This window comes from Phodopus roborovskii, unplaced genomic scaffold (assembly GCF_943737965.1).
Source record: "Phodopus roborovskii unplaced genomic scaffold, PHOROB, whole genome shotgun sequence".
Lineage (NCBI taxonomy): Eukaryota > Metazoa > Chordata > Mammalia > Rodentia > Cricetidae > Phodopus > Phodopus roborovskii.
This window is the reverse complement of record NW_026125295.1, coordinates 4,255,583-4,275,925: the sequence shown is the minus strand read 5'-3', so window position 1 is coordinate 4,275,925 and position 20,343 is coordinate 4,255,583. Positions and strand designations below refer to the sequence as shown.

Below are 20,343 nucleotides of genomic sequence, written 5' to 3'. Positions count from 1 at the left end.
TGAGCATAACACAAACTAGAGGAACTGGGTTCTGAACGAAAATGAAGGAGGGAGGAGGAAGTGGAGGACGGTGATGGCATGATTCTGGGGGGGGGGCATTCTGAGAGGAGCTAGAGGGACTAGCAAGGGTGGAAATGATCAGAGTATCTTGAAGAGGACTCCATGCTTAGGAGCACCAGCTCCTCCTCTAGATGATCGGGATTTGATTTCTAGCACCCACACAGTAGTTCACACTACATAACTTCAGCTGCAGGGATCTGTCACACCCTTCCGGTGCATGTGCATTTGTACACGTAGGCAAACACTTTATACACGCACATACCGTTAAAAAAATAAATTTTTAAAAAACATTCTATACACGTATGAAGTTCACAAAGAATAGTTATATTTTAACTAGTTATATTATTTAGAAATAATAAAAACAAAGCTTGTTCCTAAGCAAAAAAAAAAAAAAAAAAAAAAAAAAAAAAGATTCTAAGTAATTCAGAGAAATTCAGAGAAGTCTGATATTAAATTATAAATACACGGACAGATAAAAGCTGCCATAATCAATTTTGTCCTGCATGGCTATTCTGTCCACATTCAGAGATCATGACAATAGAGTCTATTAGTTTTGTAATTAGTGACCAACATTTCAGAACAAATACCCTCACCTTCAAATTCAGCTATAAATGACACTTATTTGCTGCTAATATAATTGGGGAAATCTCTCCTATGTGTTCACTTGTTGCTAATTCAATTCCAACAGGAGAAGTGATTGGGATGATAAAAGGCAATTTAGCAGTTGTTAGAGGTTCCTGGGATGTGTGGCGAAGTCAGGAACATGGACACTAGAGCCCTTCCACCTGGATTTAGCCCCAATTGACATGTACTAGCATGTGATACATGTACTAATATGTAATATGGTTGAGATACATGACTCCATGTGCCTCACTTTCTAAACTAGGAATAATGACATGTCTGCTGTTTAGGGCTCATGTAATAATCTTGTGGGTGTGTGTTTGTGTGGGGGGTGTGTATGTATGTATGTATGTAGGTCTGTGTGTCTATGTTTGTTTGTGTCTCTGTGTGTGTCTGTGTGTGGTCCTTGAGACAATACATGTGTGTAGCTGTACACTCACATGTTTGCTTAAGTGAGTAAAGACCAGAGAACAACCTGTCATTCCCTAGTAGACCTCATCTATTTTTTTTAATTTTTTGTCATTTATTTTTTGAGACAGAGTTTATCATTGGCCTAGAGCTTTCCCAAGTAGGCTTGGGTGGCTGGCCAGTGAGTCCCAGAGATTTAACTGTTTCAACCTCCACCTGCTGGTATCAAGATCATGCACCACATCCAGCCTTTGTATGCGGATCCAATTTAGATCTTGAAATGTGGTAAGCTCTTGTGAAATGAGTTAACTCCCAATCCTATCACAAAGGGATCAAATCTGCAGTACTTGCGGCCCGGGCCTGAGGGTGGTACTTAGTGCTCAGTACCTACTCCCTAGAGTGGATGGCCAGGGCCTGAGGATGGTACTCACTACCTGGTATCTATGTCCTAGAGTGGATGGCCAGGGCCTGAGGGTGGTACTCACTACCTGGTATCTATGTCCTAGAGTGGATGGCCAGGGCCTGAGGATGGTACTCACTACCTGGTATCTATGTCCTAGAGTGGATGGCCAGGGCCTGAGGGTGGTACTCAGCACCCAGTACCTACTCCCTAGAGTGGATGGCACTGATGGCAAGTCTAAGCTTTACCTGAGACCAAAGTTGAGCCTGTATTTTAATCCTAGACCACAATGGGCAGCACACAGGAGTCGGATTTCACAAGCCATGACCTCTAGTGTGGGCTTGGGAAAGGTCTGAGAGATTAACCGGTAAATAGTCTTTAGTTTTCATAGTCCCTGCAGCATCTCACATGACTTCCACAGTGAGACAAAGAGATGCTCTAGGAAAGAGAGGGCATGTTGTGGAGGCAGAGTCCTATAATCCAGGCATCAGACAGGGCGGGGCTTCCTCCTGTGTTTCCTGACCTTGCTCGGCAAGCCCTGGGGTGTTTGTCCAGTCTCCCAACAAGTAAGACCCAACAGGGAGAGACAGCCTGTCCAGATAGCTGATGTGACTCAGAGGTCAGGAAGAGGAGTGGCCACACCTGTGACAGCCCCCGAGACAAAGACCCAGAGAGATGAAAGTGTGTGCACCCCCTTTATATTCAATCATACAAATATAGGAAACACACCTGGGGTTTAACCCCCTCCCTCGTGTGTGTGTGTGTGTGTGTGTGTGTGTGTGTGTGTGTGTGTGTGTGTGTGTGTGAACTAGGACTTCAAATGTCCATCCTCATCTTCATCCCTGTTGGAGATGGGGGTCTCAGCAACCCCAGCCTGGATGCGCTGGGGCTTCTGTGTTTCTACCTCCCACCTTCCTGCGGAAACACTAGGACTTCAGATGTATGCCATGGTGCCTGTCTTCCCTTGGGCTCTGGGCTTCCAAACTCAGGTCCTCGCCCTTGCACAGTAAGTGCCTTCCCCAGTGAGCTGTCCCCCAGCCCCTGTTCCCGGGACTTCCTGTGTATTTTCCCTTTACCTTTTCACGGACATCCGTAGCTTTCAAAACCACCTCTTCCATCACCAGCCTACAGGCTTCTTCAACAAAGTTTTCTCCCACTTTCACATCAGTCTGAGGTCCATTGAGTACAACCCCATCCACAAGGACAGGGCTCTTACTAGGAGTCATCTCCTTCTGGGCAGTATCTCCTAGGAGGGCACAAACAGAATGGACTTGAGAGCTCACACCACGAGACACAGACCAAGAAACAAAACAGAACAAATGGCTTTGGTTTGCGTGTTTGTTTTAAGCTCCTCCATGTGTCTGCTTTGAATGCTGAGCATATCCCACTCAGACCTCTTGCCCTTCCTAGATTGCCCCTCCCCAATGCTGTCAGCCTTCCCTGTCGTGTGTGTCTTCTTTTCACAGATGGAGGTACCCTGTGGGGTGTCAATGCTCACAGTGGCTCACATCCGCACGTTCCCCAAAGCTCATGCCAAACAGGCTATGTGAAGTCATCTGACGGTGTGTGATCCTTCACACTGGGCTGTGTTGGTCCATAGTCCGTCTGGACTATGTCCAGCCTGGCTCCAAAACGATGCCCCTGTGTGCAGTGTCCATGCTGAATGGAGAAGTTCAAATACAATGCTGTCTGTAGCAGAGGGATGCCTAACAGAGCACCAGCTCTTTAAGGCAGGGAGATACTTAGTTACATCCCCACGGGGTACACATGATTGTCCCTTCCTTAGATGTGCCCCTGCTCCCACCACAGCAGAGTAAAGAGGAAGTTGGTCATTTGGAGAGAGAGGGGGGAAACGGTGCTTCAACCCCCCACCTAGAATTAATTCTGTGCTGTAAGCCTCCTCTGGGGTTTTGACTGTTTGCTTGCTTGCTTGTTTTGAGACAGCTCTCAGGCAGCCCAGGCTGGCCTCAGACTTGCTATGTAGCTGAAGGTAACTTTGAATTACTGATCCTCCTGCCTCCACCTTCCAATACTGAGACTGGACATGCATGCCACCACAACTGGTTGATGCTGGTGAGAGATGGAAGCCAGGGCTCTGTGCATGCCATGACAACCATTCAGCCAACCACGCTGTGTACCCAGCCCTCATCCCTTAACATGTAAGACATGTATACATTTGTTCAACCTTTCAGAGCCTGCTCCACTCAGCAGGGAAATCATGTAGCAGGGGCACAAGCCTCCACCTCCCTTCCTCTGTCAACTCAGCACCCTTGGCCCTGGGCAGCAAAGCTGTGCAGGACTAAAGAAGAAAGCACTGAGCCACATGCATTGTTTTCCCAAGAAAGCAAGAATGCGCTTTGAAATTGGAATACCAAATAGGATTTTACAAAACCCATCTCATTTTTGATGTCTCTGAATAAGAGACGAGGCCTGAAGGGTCACCCAGGCATCTTGAAGAAAGGAAATAGTGAAGTGTTCAAAGGCAGAGAGCCAGCCAGGCTCGCTGAGCTAGCCGCCACCTCCATCAAGGACAGACTCCATCAGCATGCTCCTCTAAATGGAAGTGCCCCCATCCTCTCCCAGGGAAGGCGCATCCTGGGCTGTTAAAGTCTTTGGGGAAGAAACTCCCTTTTCTTTCCAAGAGTGTTTTGCTCTCTATGTGGGAGTGCCATGGGGCCGAGGGAATGTCCTGTGGCTCATCGGACTCACCTCCCAAAACTCATTATCAAACACTGGTGAAATGAGTGGTGTAAGCTAGGCACGGTGTTTCGTGCACTTGGGAAACCGAGGCAGGGGATTTCCAGGAATTCGAGACCAGCCTAGGCTAATTCATGAGTTCCCAACCAGTCAGGGCTACAAAATGAGATTATGTATTGAGGGAAGAAGAAAAGAAAGAAGAATAGGAGAGAGGGAGGGAAGGAAGGAGGGAGGGAGAAGGAAGGGAGGGAAGGAGGGAGGGGAAGGGAGGGAGGGAGGAGGGAAGGAGGGAGGGGAGAAGGAGCTTTAAGGTTACTATTGCCATGATGAAATACCATGTCAAAAGCAACCTGGGGAGGAAAGGGTTTCTTTGGCTTAAACTTCCTTATCACTGTTCATCAGCTAAGGAAGTCAGAGCAGGAACTCAAGCAGGGCAGGAATTTGGAGGCAGGAGCTGATGCAGAAGCCAAAGAGGGGCGATGGATGCTTACTGGCCTGCTCCCCATGGCTTGCTTAACCTTCTTTCTTACAGAATTCAGGACCACTAGTCCAGGGATAGAACCACCCACAATGGACTGGGCCCCTCCACATTAACCGCTAATTATGAAAATGCCTTACAGTCTAGCCTACAGCCTGTTCTTAAGGCGCTATTATCTCAGTCAAGGCTCCCTCCTTTCCAATGACTTACATAGAACTAGTCATCACAGAAGGAAAGAACGGGGGGGGGGGGAGGGAGAAGAGGAGGTTGGAGAACTTTATGTCTATCGCATGAGCACTCCATCATTATCACTTATTAAATGTAACCATTTCCCCCCGACAGTTGTTCTTTTGTTGTTTGAGACAGGGTTTCTCTGTGTAGCCCTGGCTGTCCCAGAACTAGCTCTGTAGGTCTCCTGTCACAGAGATCTGCCTGTCTCTGCCTCCCAAATGCTGGGGTTAAAGGTGTGCATCACCCCTAAGAATTATTTGTCTTTATTTTGTGCATATGGGTATTTTGCTTGCATGTATGCCTGTGCGTGCAGTGACCAAGGAAGCCAGGAGAGGGTGTGAGGTCCCCTGGACCTGGAGTTACAAATGGTTGTGAGCTCCCATGTGGTGCCGAGGAGAGAATCCAGATCCTCTGCAAGAGCAACAGCTGCTCTTAAACACCCAGCCATCTCTGCAGCCTCCAGCCCCCGCCATTCTCAAGGAAGAAGGGAACATGCAAACACATCTTCATTCACCTGCATTTTACATCAGAAGACTTGGTTTAAAGAACTTCTCATCAGAAGCACCGTGCTGTCCCCAAGAGCCCCTTCCTACCCTCACAGCCCATCTCCCAGGAACGATGCTGATTAAATGCCTGGCGGAAAGGTTTGTACTGCTCTGTCTACTGTGCCTCCAACCTTTCACAAGTGCAGGTCAAGCCCAGCTTAAAGACAGGACCTGAACGGGCTCAGACTATATAGCTGGACACATGACTGGTGGCTCGGTCAACCTGGAAACCCACATCTGGAGAGGCTGGGTGCTTACCAAATCCAGCATTCTCGGGAAATCACTCTGGACACCCAACCCAGATAACCGAAGCGTATTTACCACAAGCTTGGATTTGATCACGGCCTCTTTCCCCCAGAAACACCCTCTCTCCTGCTTGTAATCCCTGGGTTCAGCTAGCTGTGGAAATCTACAGAAACAGTTTCTAAAAGGCAATCTCAGCCCTGGGCCTTCCTGAGCAACTCACATTCTAAATCCACTTAAATATGCTCACATGGTCTATTTTCAACATTCCCTAAAATGCATGTGTTTTTGAATATTTTCTATGTTTCCTTCCTGGATGTGCAAACAATAGTCTCATTTATTTATTTAGTATGCCTCGGATAATTTTTTTTCCTCAAAGATCCAATGTCTTGGTGAAATTCTGTGGCCAGATAAACCTTGTAGTGCCATTACTGACAGAGGTAACACATGGCTTTGTCTTGGGCAGAGTATGGGGGGCTCTGCAGTTCCCGGCTGTACCCCATTACCCTTGGAAGAGAGGTGCGCCAGATCCTCCCATGACTTCCACCTACCCTCCACGGAAGGTGAGGGAAAACTGAGGGAACCCCAGTGGGGAAATATTTTACATGGAAATGCCTTTCAAGGGAAGGAACTTTCCCCTCAGGGAAAAAAAAGAGAACGTTTTCTAGGTTTTAAAACTAAAATGGGAAAGAGGGCAATTATTCCAGGAACTGTGGTTATGTCAGAAGGTAGTGCTATTATTAAACACACAGGAAAAGTGGGCTTTTTTTTTTTCAACCTCATTAGTGGGATTTCTGGCTTTTATTGTCCAGGGATAAAGAGTAGTTCTTTAGTTAGCTCTCCTAGGTTCTCTCTCTCTCTCTCTCTCTCTCTCTCTCTCTCTCTCTCTCTCTCTCTCTCTCTCATGAAAAAAATGTCAAACACCCACTCACAAGCAGAACAGTGTAGTTCAAACCGTCACTGCTCACACCGATCTGTCCTCCACAGAACAGATTAGGAACCTTATCAGGAACAGGCTGGTGAGCATGGCAGTTCTGTGGATGCATCTTATTCTGCTGCTGGTTGGGACAGCATGTTTCTCCTGCCTGTGTCCAGGACAGACATGCCCCTGGCATCTCTGATAGGCTGAGCCAGGTCTGTGGCAGAAGCCTGTTCAGGACTTCCTCCCTCCCTGTCACAGTTGACCAGATTAATAAAAACTTCACGTTAGAGGCATGGCTCATGAAGAACATACCCAGGAACGGGGGGGGGGGGATACTCAGCACCCCAGCCCTTCTACCTGAGCCGTTGGATCACTGATGTTGCCCACTCCAGCCCAGCCCGGCTCTATGGTTGCTCTCCACACAGCAACACTGGCATTCCTGTGAGGAGACAGCCGGCAGCACGTGCTAAGAGGTTGGTGAGTCCTCAGTGGCTCAAAGCCAGCAAAAGTGCTCATTGTGGCCTCCCTGGCCCCACATGACCCCTGCCCCTGTTACATCATTTGTTTCAGAGTTCAAAGCTCACCCTGTTGCATTATCAACCCCTCCAGTGCCCCTCGAAAGTCAGTTTCTCAGGGTGGTATTCCTTGACCCCTTCAGTGCTTGGACTACTCCAAGCCATTCCCAATCAAGGATTCTCATCCACATCCCTCCAACATCTACATGTCTCAACTGCTTGTCTTGCAGAAACTCAGCGTTTACTTTGGTAAGAGTTCCCCTTGCTCAAAAAAAGTGACAAATCCAACTTAAGTCCCTCTTCAGACAGAGAAGGCCTGTCCCCTCACAGAGGGGCAGGGGCACTAACAGATACAGAGCCCTAAAGCAGCCACGGGTACACACTGGCCACTCTGTAGATGCCAGTGCACAGCACCTGTCACAATAGACACTAGCCAGCAGAAAGACGTCACAGTCTTATTTAACAGTATAAACACGCAGGATAGATTTGCATGTGTTATTAGGCTGTGGCAGAGGCAGGACAGTTTTCTCGAAGGGTAAGAAAGTGGCTGGTGAGGTGCCCAAAGGCAGAGGATGCCCTTGTGAAGGAGGCAGTTTGTGCACAAGGCTCAGGATCCAAGATGGCCGGGGAGTTTTTCCACCCACTTAGGAGAGACATCTGTGCAAGAACGTCATCTTGTCACTTCACCGTGGTTGTCTGTGTAGAGGCTTCACTTCCTGTTCTAGATCACAAGCTCCCACGGGGAAAGATCCATGTGTGATTTTTCCGAGTATTCCGGGAACAGAGTTCAGACACTGGCTTCCAACAATGCTCAGGAACTGAATTATCTTCACGATAATTGTTGATCTGGATCATTAGGTTGGGCTGACTGGATTCTCTGAGAGCCATCTTATCTATTTCAGACAAGCCCCAAATCCCCTCCACAATCCACGAGCCCAGGCAATGAGAGAGCCGAGTGCCCATTTCACTGGGTCATTCCAAGCTCTCTGACTCTGGTGCAATTATAATACAACCTCTCTGTGCCTCCGTTTCCTCATTTATAAAATGGGAGAGACTGATGAAAGGGATAGTGCTGCCGACAGAAACCCTCTGGGAACCTTGATGAAGGCTCCCTCGGATGCGTGAGTTCCGCCCCACTAATGAGGGAAGCACAGACAATTGGGACTTTTAGCAAGCACTCCAAACTTATACCTAGTTTTAAGAATATACACATTGCTTTGGAAACCACAATTCTGGGTGACCTTGAACTCCTCTCAAAGCCTGATTGTCCTCTTTCTATCAACGTTTACTGGTTGTGCACTGTTCCAGCAGATGTGGGTCAGTATTAATCTCCTGTCCAAGCTACCTGCCAGGTTAGTCTACAAAGACAGCAGCTGGACCCTTTTCTCCAACACCCTGAAGTTTCAGTCGGGAGGGGAGTGCAGAAAGACTCTAATGGGCAGTATGGGCACAGTGAATCTTATGTGCTGGGCCCTGATCTGAGGATCTCATAGGTCATGCTGATTTCCTTGCAGTAGAAACTCTGGTCAGTCACCCAGCCAGAAAGTCAGGTCAGTTACAGATGAGGGAACTAAGACACAGAAGGTTTTACAGACTTAACTGGTTGGCAATGTCACAGAAACTGATGTAGAGATGACTACGGAGTTCAGTGAAAGCATTGAGATTCTGCTCTGCCTGCAGTCTGCTAGGCAGTGTGAAGGAGTTAAGGCAGACAGCAAGGGAGATCAGAGTTGGGACTTGTCCCCAGTGACTGAGAATCTCTGAGGACTGAACAACTACTGTGGACAGCACCCAGTGCCTCACACCAGGAGAAAGATCCCAACACAATTGCGTGTAAACAGCATTGGCATTTGGGAGTCAGGGTCAGAGTTACAGAGGATGCTGTGTGGGAAGGATTTTGAATTAGAATATTTGTCTTGTTTTTAAATACCTGTAGTAATGATACTTCTAAAGCCTCAGTACATCTTAAGTGAGGGACTCTGCAGACAACTACCATGACAGAGTGACTTCAAATGCAGGCTTATGTCATTGCCGTGAGATTGTGCAGTGAATACCTAGATGGATTAATGCCTTTCACTGGGCATTAGTCCATCAGTTCTCGAGGAGAGCTCTCATTTTACTAGTTAAAACCCTCACCTTCCCACTAGCTCCTGATAGCCTATTATCTTAGATGGGGCCAGTTTGGTTTGACTTTACACAACAAGGCATGTTGTCACACTCCAAGTGTGGTGGGGTCCCCATTGCCAATCATTTCCATTTCCCATCTCTTGCTGCATGAACTTGCTGAGAAGGCTTCCATTCACATCCACCATGTGCCAAAGCTAGAGCTTTGAAAGTAGGTAGTCCCTAGCCCAAATTCTAATACTGTCCCGTGGGCATATCTAACCTCTAGGTGAGTCACGTCTCTTGCTGGTAAGTGGGTGAGGCCTGGAGTATCTGGAGGGGAAGGGTGCAGGCAGGGTCTTCAGGGAGAGTCAAAGGACACAACAAGATGATCAGTCAATGGTGAGCACCAACACAGAAAAATTTCGATTCTCTGTCTTTTCAAGGTATGTCTGTCTGTGTTTGTGTCTCTGTGTCTCTCGACTCTTTCTGACTCTCTGTCTGTCTGTCTCTCTCTCTCTCTCTCTCTCCATTCACCATTGGCTCAAATGGAAATTGTAATTATCAGCCACTTGTTTTTTTGTTTGTTTTATTGAGTATGTGTGTAAAAAGCTATCAATAGGAAATTCTCCCATCCAAGGGTGTTACTTGTTAAGCCACTGCTTACATCCAAAAATCAGAAAGACAGAGAAACAATGGATAAAGTGTGAGTTCATGTCCCTTGGTTCAAAACTAAAAAGCTCTCTGGAAAACTTACACGAAGACACTGGTGACCAAGAAAAGCCAGAGGGGTCAGGGTCCCCAGATATAATGAGCCCATCCAAGGAAGGCTGAGGACCAAGGTAGGGGTTGAGGTAGTAATAACTAATAAATGAAGGTATACCAAGAACTCAACCTAGTGCCTAGGGACATAGAAGAAAGCCATCCATGGTCTTTCTTCTCAGTACTGCTAACTCAAAAGAGAATGTTTGGGTAGCAAGGCAAAGGAAAATTGAAATTAGGAAGAAAAAAATTGAACATGTACTTCTAGAATGCTTTACATCACGAGCTTCTGCTAATCATGAATGCGTCCCTAATTTCACCAATATGCGTGGTGCTGTTTGCACACCTTTTAAATTCACTATTCCTGTTGTCAATGAGAGGGTGATTGTGGACAGCCTGTATGAAAAAGCCTGAGAGATAGCAGTACAGCCCGGCTGCTGCCCCAGAACCTCTGAGCTCTGTGGACCCATCTCAGATGTAGTATCTGGAGAGAGCTCTACAGTGTCACTATAAATAGAAAACAGAATCACAAATGCTAGAACTATGTGCCCAACTTCAACCAGCAGGAAATGGGCAGAGAAAGGGAAAAGAACAAGACAATTCAGTGATAGTTGTAGGTATGGTTAAACCTTCCTGAGCTGAAATCCACAGTGAATAGACACTTTTCAAATGTGCCTTTGATAAAGTGGTTCTAGAATACTTCCTACCTTCTAGGACGGGTGCTACCTTGGGGCAGGCAGCATAGGAAACTCTGGTATCAGTGGTGGTGACCTGAAAACCCAGGGAAGGTATGTTTACGAAGACTTGAAAACTCATCCAAATATTCTAGTGTGGTGCTTGAGTTCAGTCAATCTAGAAAAGAGCACAGTGTGTGCCCATGAAAAGTAGATTCGGGCATCCAGTGGCCTCCTTCACCCAACTTCGGGAGGACAAGACCTGGATCAGCCGTGACAAGAAGCAGGTGTTGATTGATTATGGTCAAGGAGGCCCCTTTGGTTAAGACAGGATCTGCTGTGCCCCAAAGACTCGTCAGTATGTTGGGTATTGATCACTGTGTGTCACAATCTAAGCTGTGCCGTGAACAAGGGGATAAAAGAGGGCAGTGGCGATGGCTCAGCTTGCCTTGGAAGCATGAAGGCCTGAGTTCAGTGCCCAGGACTCCCAGAATGAAAAAGCTGGGCATAATGCTGCATGCTTGCTCCTAGCAATGAGGGTTGGGGTGCAGACAAGAGGGTCCCTGGGATTAGCTGGCCAGCCTCTCTAACCTACTAGATGAGGTCTAGGCCAGTGAAAGACCAGAGGTCAAAATCACAAGATGAGCGGCACCTAAGAAATTATACACATATGAACTTATATATGCACACATATAAATTAAAGAAAAAAAAAAGACTGACATTTGACATTTAGTTGAGGTGACTGTAAGGTGAAGGTGACAAAAGAAAGCCAACAGAGAAATAATTAAGATCACTATTGACTCTTATAGAGGCTTTACAGGAAATGCCTTGACTTGCCCACACGAGGATGAGCAGGTATTTGAGATATGGTTAGGGAAAGACATTCCTGGAGAGTTGTCTGAATTAAGACATGAAAAAGAAGGCTCCAGCCATGAAAAGCCATGGAAAGAGAGAGAGAGAGAAAAAAAGACAAATTGACATATTGGGCTTCTGTAAGAAATGGAAGGAGGGAGTCGGGGCCCTGTGGTAAGGACAACAGAAGCAGAAACAAAATGAGACTTGGCTAGGCAGCCTGGAGTTGGAGCGGAGAGACTGTGTGGTGTCCTAATGGCAAGCAGGGAGCCACTTAGGACTCCTGGCAGGTTCAGAGACATACTGAAGAAAGAGGATCTGGGTGCCACGTGCAGTTCAGATAAGAGAATAAAGACCTAATGTGAGGATCCAGACTAGCTCTCATCCCAGCAAGGGAGAAGGGATCACAGACCCAACAGCAGACCGGCTGATGGGCTTGTGCTCGCAGACACTTTCCTTTGCCTCATGTCTGTGGAATGAGCCCCAGCTGTTCGTGGAGAGGGAGGACTGTTTTTCTGTCTTCCACTAAAGCTAAGCTTCTACAGTGAACTTTAGGTACAGTGCTGACAGGGTAAGTCAGAACAAAGGTCCCTGCACACATGAGCTTTTCCAGCAGGCGACCGACGACTAGAAAATATTTCTGGGTGGTGACATGCTCCCATCCCCCACGGTTTTATTTCATGGAATCCCATTGTTATCATCTAGGATGCCAGCTAGATGATTCACACTCAAATATCACTCAAATACCAAGTCACCTCCTTCCACAACTGAGCTAGTATCCAGCTTCAGAAGGACAGACTCTGTAGAAGTGAGCCATGAAAATAGCTAGCAGTCCCTTGCCAAAGGTCAAGGATGCATGCTGTCCACCACACCCTTTTTAAAAAAAAAAAATACTCAGCCCTGGTATACCTAAGGCTGCCCCCAAACTTGCTATGATATAGCCCAGGATAACCTTGAACTTCTGATCCTCCTGCCCTGAAGTCCTGAGTCCTGGGGATATAGGTATGGACTCTGACTCCCCAGTGCTTCAGTGCTGTGGGTTGAACTCAGGGCTGCATGCATGCTGGGTGAGCACTCTACTAATTGAGATGAATGGCTATGTGGAACATTCCTAGCCTGCTTACTTACACTTTGCTCTTCATGGGGCATGAGGTGACCTTCTGTTCTTCTTGGGAGAGACAGTCGGTTATTGCTATAGCTTAAGGATACTTTCCTTGGCAACCTGAATTGCCACTGCCTGGCTCAGCTTGTCATGATGACAAGAAGCTTCTAAACCATCACCTTCACCATGGCACCTGTAAACCTCATGAACTCCTCTGGTGAATGCCCCCTTAGCTGGAGAGGACTTCACCGAAGGGAGCTCCACAAGGAGACTGAGCTCCACAACCCATTCCACCCACCTCCTCTGCAGCCATGGACTCTATGTTCTAACTTAGTTCATTGGCAGCAGTGCATGATGGTACAGTTCTGGAAGCTGCCTGTCTCACTCTGACTTTGCTCTCATGTCCATTAGCACTGTCTACCAAGGAGTGCAGAGCTTTCTAGCCCTTTCCTTCTCTGTGCCAAGAGCTCTGACTCTTCAAGGCGTTTCCACGAATATTTCTGGGTCTCTATATTCCCTTTTTTCTTCATAACAAGCCCATCATTTTCTGATATTTAAGACTAAGTGTAACGAATGCTATCTTAGTTAGAGTTACTATTGCCGTGATCAAATACCATGACCAGAAGCAACCTGAGGAGGGGGTGGCTAACCATTCAGCAGCAGCAGTGAGGGTAAGAGCCTGGAGGCAAGAGTTGATACAGAGGCCATGGACTCTTACTGCTTTCTCATCACAGCTTGCTCAGTCTGCTCTCCTATAGAACCCAGGACCACCAGCCCGGGGATGGCCCCACTGGACATGCCAGCCCCATTAATGACTAATTAAGAAAATCCCTCCAGCTGGATGTTATAGAGTTGTTCTCTCAATTGATGTTTCCTCCTTTCAGGTAACTCAAGCCTGTGTCAAGTAGACACGCAACTGGCCAGGATAAATTCTCATTCTGTCTCTGTCCTTTCTATTACTATGATAAGACACCATAACCAAGATAACTTATAGAAGGAAGAATTTATTTGGAAATTATGGTTTCAGAGGGCTAGAGTCCATGATCATTATGGGGGCATGGATCATGGTCTCAGGCATGCAGGCATGATGCTGGACCAGTAAGCACAAGGTAGGAGAGGAGAGGAGAGAAGAGGAGAGAGAGAGAGAGAGAGAGAGAGAGAGGGAGAGGGAGAGGGAGAGGGAGAGGGAGAGGGAGAGGGAGAGGGAGAGGGAAAGAACTGGGAATAGCATGGGCTTTTGAAATCTCACAGCCTCCCCTCCCTGCCCCTGGGGCACACCTCCTCCAACAAAGATACACCTCATAAACTTTCCCCAACAGTTCTATCAACTGGAGACCAAGCATTCAAATGTATGAGCCTATGGGGTCCATACCCATTCAAACCCATCAGTTTCTCTGGTGACATTTAAAGAGGTTTTATTCATTTATCACTGTGGGGTGGGCGTGTGTGTGATACCTGTGACTGGCTATGGTGTGTGTGTAGAAATCACAGGATGACTTTGTGGACTTGGGTCTTCCCTTCCAGCTTTACACTGATTCCTAGGATACAACTCTGATCACCAGGTCTATGAAAGTACATATACTCCTTAAGCCATCTTGGCAGCCCTGGATTTCTGTCCTCACCATCATTCTGGCTGGCAGCACCCTTTTTCTAGGGCACGGCCTTGGCATGGATCTGGTAAATCAAGACGCCTCCCCTTGGGACCTTTAAGTTCCAACAGTTATGGCCACCCACTTACTGCCAGAACCTCCCTGAGTTACTATTCCCATTTGTTGTTGTTGTTTGTTTTGTTTGGTTCAGTTTTGGCTGGTTTGTTTCTTGTGTTAACATCCCATTTACATACAGTTCAGCGAGGACCATAGAATAATAGTGAAGAGTCCAGAAAAACATGGCCAGACAGAAATGTAATGCAAGCCATGGTTTCAAGCCATCTGGGTAATTTTATCCATCGAATATGTTTAATAGTTCTAGCTATGCATGAAGCAGACAAAATGTTCCTGAATTTAAAAACAATAGCAGTTAATGCTGAATGAGTATTTACAATAAACTGGATATGAAGCAATGTTCACATGGTTTGCATTGAATTTTTATGATGGGGACTCCTTGTTACCTTCATTTCCCAGACAAGAAAACTGGACCCAGAGGCATGATAGGAACTGGCCAAATCACAAATCTAGTAAGTAGTAAGCCAGGCAGCCTGAGGCCGTACACCTTGATTCTGGGGACTGTGAATCAGGTAAAAGCCCTTGCTACTCAGACCTGATGAGCTAAGTTCAATTACCAGAAGAGTATAAAACTCAGATGCAATGGCGGGCGTCTGTAATGCCAGCACTCCCACAGTGAGATGGGAGAAGGAAACAGAATTAGCTGGAGGTCCTCAAGCCAGCTAGCCTGGAGTAAGCCATGCTGGAGCAGAAAGGAAAGAGACCCAGCAATGTAGAAGGAGAGAATGGACTCCTGAAAGCTGTCCTCTAGCTGCCAAATGTTAGCTGTTTACATGCATGGTCTCGAACACAAGCACACAAGCATGTACACATACAAACACAGGCCAAATAAATGCACTTAAAGGACATTCTGCTGCTCCGCCCACAAAAGACACTCAAAAAAGATATTACTTCCTGTGTCTCATCAACCACACTAAACTATTTGGACACGTATTTTGTACTCTTAAAGCAATAAGCAATTATCTTGGAAGTATGTATTAAATTGCAACGTGCTGCAATTTAATATGTAGTTTTAAAACCAATTTGCTCAAGTGTTGACTTCAGGATTTAAAATGTATTCCATTTAACCAGCAATTTAAATGAAAATTTAAATAAATGCTATAAATGGATGCCTCATTTGCATGATCTGTTGATTAACTCTGATATGATGTCATCCGTGCCCAGGTCTATGCTTCCTGTCGAGGGCTCTAATGTGTCACCTTGGAGGTAAGAAAAGGGGTCGCTCAGCATTTCCACACCTCACTACACATGTTGGAGCGGTCACATGTGGCTACCCTCACATGCACGAAGTGGGACTTACTAAAACTCTTCTATGGCATTCTAGAGCATGTCTTTTTAAAAAAAATATCCGACGGGAAGTTGTTTGGGATGGCAATGCGACCTCAACGAACCTTCATCGTCTAAATTGGCTTTTAAGGAGGGGGAGCTCTGCTAAAACATTCCCGGACAGACTAGATTCAGATACGCGGCTGGAGCTGAACTGCTAACTGAAGACTGGGGAGGAGAGTCTGCCCAAGATCTGCCTCACTCCACAGAAATTTCAAGCTCTGAAAAATGTTCAGGTGTCTGAGAGTCGCCACACTGGCATAGATGATGCTATTGATGGGACCCCTTTATGGCTGGAGTTCTGTGGATACCCACATGCCTCCTATCTTGCCTGATGTTGAAAAGTTAAGTGTTCCTGAAACGTTCCATAGCAGATCATCACAACACTGTCCTGTGTTGTCCATCAGTGGAGATCCACTGCTATAAGAGCTTGGATCCATCTGGAATATACCTCAAAGATTTCCTGGTTATGTGTGGAAACCTGGGGCCTTTGAAATTTACAGACACTACTGAATCATTTAGCCAATGTCCCCATTACTTTATTTGATACTAAAAGTATAATAGCAGACCATTAAATGAATCCAGTGAAGACGTCTGCGTCCTACTTCTCTTCAGCATGCTTTTCTTAGACACAGACTCTCGCTCTGTAGCCCAGGCTGTTCTAAAATTCACTGTTCAGCCCAGGCTACACAGCAGCATGCCTACTTCAGCCCCTCTGGTGCCTGGATGGTAGGCATGAGCCACCACAACTGCTATGTCTATCTATCTTCAATGTCTCACATCCTTGTAGCTAGCATTTAGTTAGACCTATGTCAGGGCCATGGTACATACTCTGTACAAAGCCATCCAATACGGTGGAAAACAAACAAAACTCAGGTTGGGTAAGCTAAGTGGAGAATAGTCTTAGTTACACACACACACACACACACACACACACACACACACACACACACACTATACATAGTATATCTTAGTTACCTATAGTTTCATAAATAATGGTCCCAATTGCAGTAGCTTTAATTGACAAGAGTGTTTTTCCTTGGCCTACTGGGCTCAGATGGTATCTCCTGAGGTCACTGGCCACCCTATCCAATACGCATCCTGTCTCAGAGCCCAGTTCAGCAGAGGCGACTGAATTTCTCACTATTCAGGAGGTTGACTGGGCCAGCTCACATACTGCTGGCAGGGTTAAAGACAGAAAAAGAAGTCACCCAGCCCCTTGAGGCCTCAGACTAGACTCCATACAGCACCGCTTCCATTCTGTTCTGCTGTGAGAAAAAGCCATAAGCTCAGCCAAATCGGAGGGTGTGGAGGAACAAATCTCACCTCTCCATAGACAGCAATGTTCCATCACAAGGCTGTATGTATTCAAGAAGAGAGAAAGCCAGGTTTGCAGTCTACCACCTGATGGGAGATGTTATTCTGTGAATATGTTTCTCTTGTTGGATAATGATTAAAGCACTGTTGGTAAATAGGAAGGCAAGGCAGGCAGGACTAGGAGGCAAGGAGGATTCTGGGAGATGTAGTGAGGAGAGTCAAGACGTAGGGACTTGAGAGAAGTCCAGACCCTCTCTCCGGTAAGATAAGACCACATGGAAACACTTAGATTGATAGAAATGAGTTAATAATTAAAATAGAGCTAGCCAACAAGAAACACTAGTAACAGGCCAACAGAGTAATACAGTGTCTCTGTGTGTTATTTGGGGCTGATCTGGCACTGGGACCAGGCTGGCAGGAAACTGCTCGTAACAAAATGGTGCCTACAACATGGGTACTAAGAACTTCCACTTAAACCTTAACAAAAGCATTTTAAAAACAAAAGAACAGAGACAAGCAGTGCTTCTTGGTAGCAACAGTTTTCTCGGGTGGACTCTGTCTTGGTAGAGACAAGCAGAGACTCACACGGCTCCTTTAAGGGAGGTTTCCTGACTCGACATAGCAGCAAAAAAACCCGAAGGGCTCTTTAAAGAGGCCCTGCTACCAACTGAGTGGTGTGTACCAGCAGCTGGCAGTGAAGGTGACCACATCTCCAAGCCGGAAGCATGTGCTTGATGGCAGCATAGACCAAAGCTGTGATCACAGCTCTCACTGCTGATGGTAAACATACCCCTGCCGCATTGGAAAGCAATGTTGTTGTTTAGCAGAAAAAGATAAAGATTTACAGTAATGACAGACTAAGATAAACAAAAACCTCTAAAGGTTTACAGTGTGTTTTAAAATATGCACAGGCTTTGGAGAGAAAAAGAAACATGATAAAGTGGTTTAAAAAAAAAAAAAAAACAAAGAAAGAGAGTAGCTGAGTGTGGTGGCACACACCTTTAATTCCAGCACTCGGGAGGCAGAGCCAAGAAGATCTCTGTGATTTCAAGGCCAGCCTGGTGTACAGAGTAAATTCCAAGGCAGCCAAAGTTATACAGAGAAACCCTGTCTCAAAAAAAAAAAAAAAAAAAAAAAAGAAAAAAGAAAAGAAAAGAAAAAGAAAAAAGAAAGAAAGAAAGAAATAGAAGTAGAAGAAATAGAATAATAAAAAAAGCTACCTAAAGATGGAAAATGCATAGACAGTCTGGATACTGTATGCTATTGTGTTGTCTATAAGTTGCTCAATTGATAAGGAGCAATTGATTATCCCTTGATTATCAATGCTGCTAATTTAATCCAATTTCTATATTTTAAAAATGCTTTGATTTCAAAAGTTAAGTCTAAGGACAGGTTACTGGGGAAAAGAATTTCTATTTTTGTTTCCACAGAAAATGAAAAGCTGTGGATTCCTTCAAAACTAACATGGTTTGATCAAGAAAGACCCCCTGAAACAGTGTCCGAGGAGATCCAACATTCAAAGCAACTGAGATAAGGCAGCCTTGCAGACTACAGCCAGGATTTCTGCGTCTTTTTAAGATTCCCCAAGACAGTGCCCCTACCAGCAAGAAGCAGTTTGGAAAGAACGTCACTCAAATTCCTAAATATTGTCTATAAATGTTTTCTTTTAAATGGGGTTTGTTATAAATGGTTAATGATTACAACCAATCTCTTTTTAAAGGTAGAAAGGGGATTATGGTATAGAAATGAATACTTTGTTTTGGATCATTTATTGATAAATTTAAGGTCAAGTGTGTGATATGTATATTTCTCCTCTTGCTTAATTATTGTGTTATATAGCTCATTTAAAAATGTAATGTATAATTAAGTACAGATTGCAGATAGTTACCTATGATAGTCAGAGCTTATAGTTAGGTTGGTTAGGTTTTCTAGATATATAGAGACATATTTCAGCTAGATAGGCATTCTTCAAACCTTTGAAAGACCTACAGAATATGGCTTAGGGTTTTTCTTAACAGTACGGCACAACTGCTCCTGGCAACACCACCTGCGTCATAAAAGAAGATAGACATTGAAGAAACTCATTATGAAGTTTGCTTTCAATATGGCAAGACTAGCCATTTGGGCAATATACTGCTCTTGTCTGGTCTGTTTGACTTTATGCTGTATAAACTGGACATGCAAGACCCACAGAAAAGTGACTGCTGATTCAAGATGGACATTGCTACAGGGTTCCTGCTTCATGGAAGAGTCTGCCAGACATTCTACAGGACACAGAAAAAAAAATTACTAACAAACTGCCAATACCGGTGGACAGTTTAAAGTTCCCTGCTTTACTGACACAGTGTGACCTATGGACTGAAGAGGGATGTGCCAATTTACAGAAGAACTTCAGGTGACTGACAAGGTAGTGAGCCGTGTCTGTCACTTCTAGAGCTTATATATTATCCTTCTGTGGTCTTTGATGGAGTTGAAGACAGATAGTTATGGTTATAGTTTTCCTTAGTTAAGATTAAATACATATAAGACTTTAGACTCACAAAGATAGGACAGATGATAAAATATTTTCTTTAATTCCTGATAATGATAATGAACTAAATATTGTTAACTATAGTTCTTATTTGATAACTGTTTTGTCATATGTAATTTATTATGTTAAAATTAAAACCTTCTTTTTATTTTAGACAGAAAAGAGGAAATGATGAGAGATGCCATTCTGTAAATATGTTTCTCTTATTGGGTGATGAATAAAGCACTGTTGGCAAGTAGGAAGGCAAGATAGGCGGGACTAGGAGACAAGGAGGATTCTGGGAGATGTGGTAGGGAGGAGTCAAGATGCAGGATGAGAAAAGAGGTCCAGACCCTCTCTCTTATAAGATAAAACCATGTGGAAACACTTAGATTGATAGAAATGAGTTAACATTTAAGACAGAGCTAGCCAATAAGAAATGCTAGTAACCAGCCAACAGTTTCATAATTAATACAGCATCTCTGTGTGTTATTTTGGGGCTGACTTGACTCTGGGACCAGGCTGATGGGAAACTGCTTGTAACAACCACCGGCCAACATTCCTGCACCTACCTGCCCTCATTCCCACACCTAGTTCCCAAATCCTAGTTCATGTCTCTCTCCGGCCTAAAGTCAAAAACTTTGTGACCTGAATCTGATCTGTTGGTAAACAAGCCTACTCCGTTGAGGCTGATCTTGGCCCAAGTTCCCATAGACTAAAAACATAAGTTATCAGAAGCTACAGGCAATATCCATTAGTGGTCTGAGACAGAAAAACAGGAAGCACTGGCAAGTAAGAATAGGAGTCCCAGGACAATGGAAGGCTGTGGCAGTGCTGAGGTCCAACAGGGCTGT

General features: G+C 45.4%; 1 protein-coding gene across 1 annotated transcript in view; it reads right to left on the bottom strand.

The window, feature by feature from the left end:
* The window catches only part of Gadl1 (glutamate decarboxylase like 1), a 167,366-nt gene that overhangs the window by 132,357 nt on the left and 14,666 nt on the right, over positions 1-20,343 (bottom strand). The window contains exon 2 of the mRNA XM_051202041.1: positions 2,566-2,735. Coding sequence (XP_051057998.1) covers positions 2,566-2,735 — 170 coding nt within the window. The remainder of the gene's footprint in view (positions 1-2,565; positions 2,736-20,343) is intronic.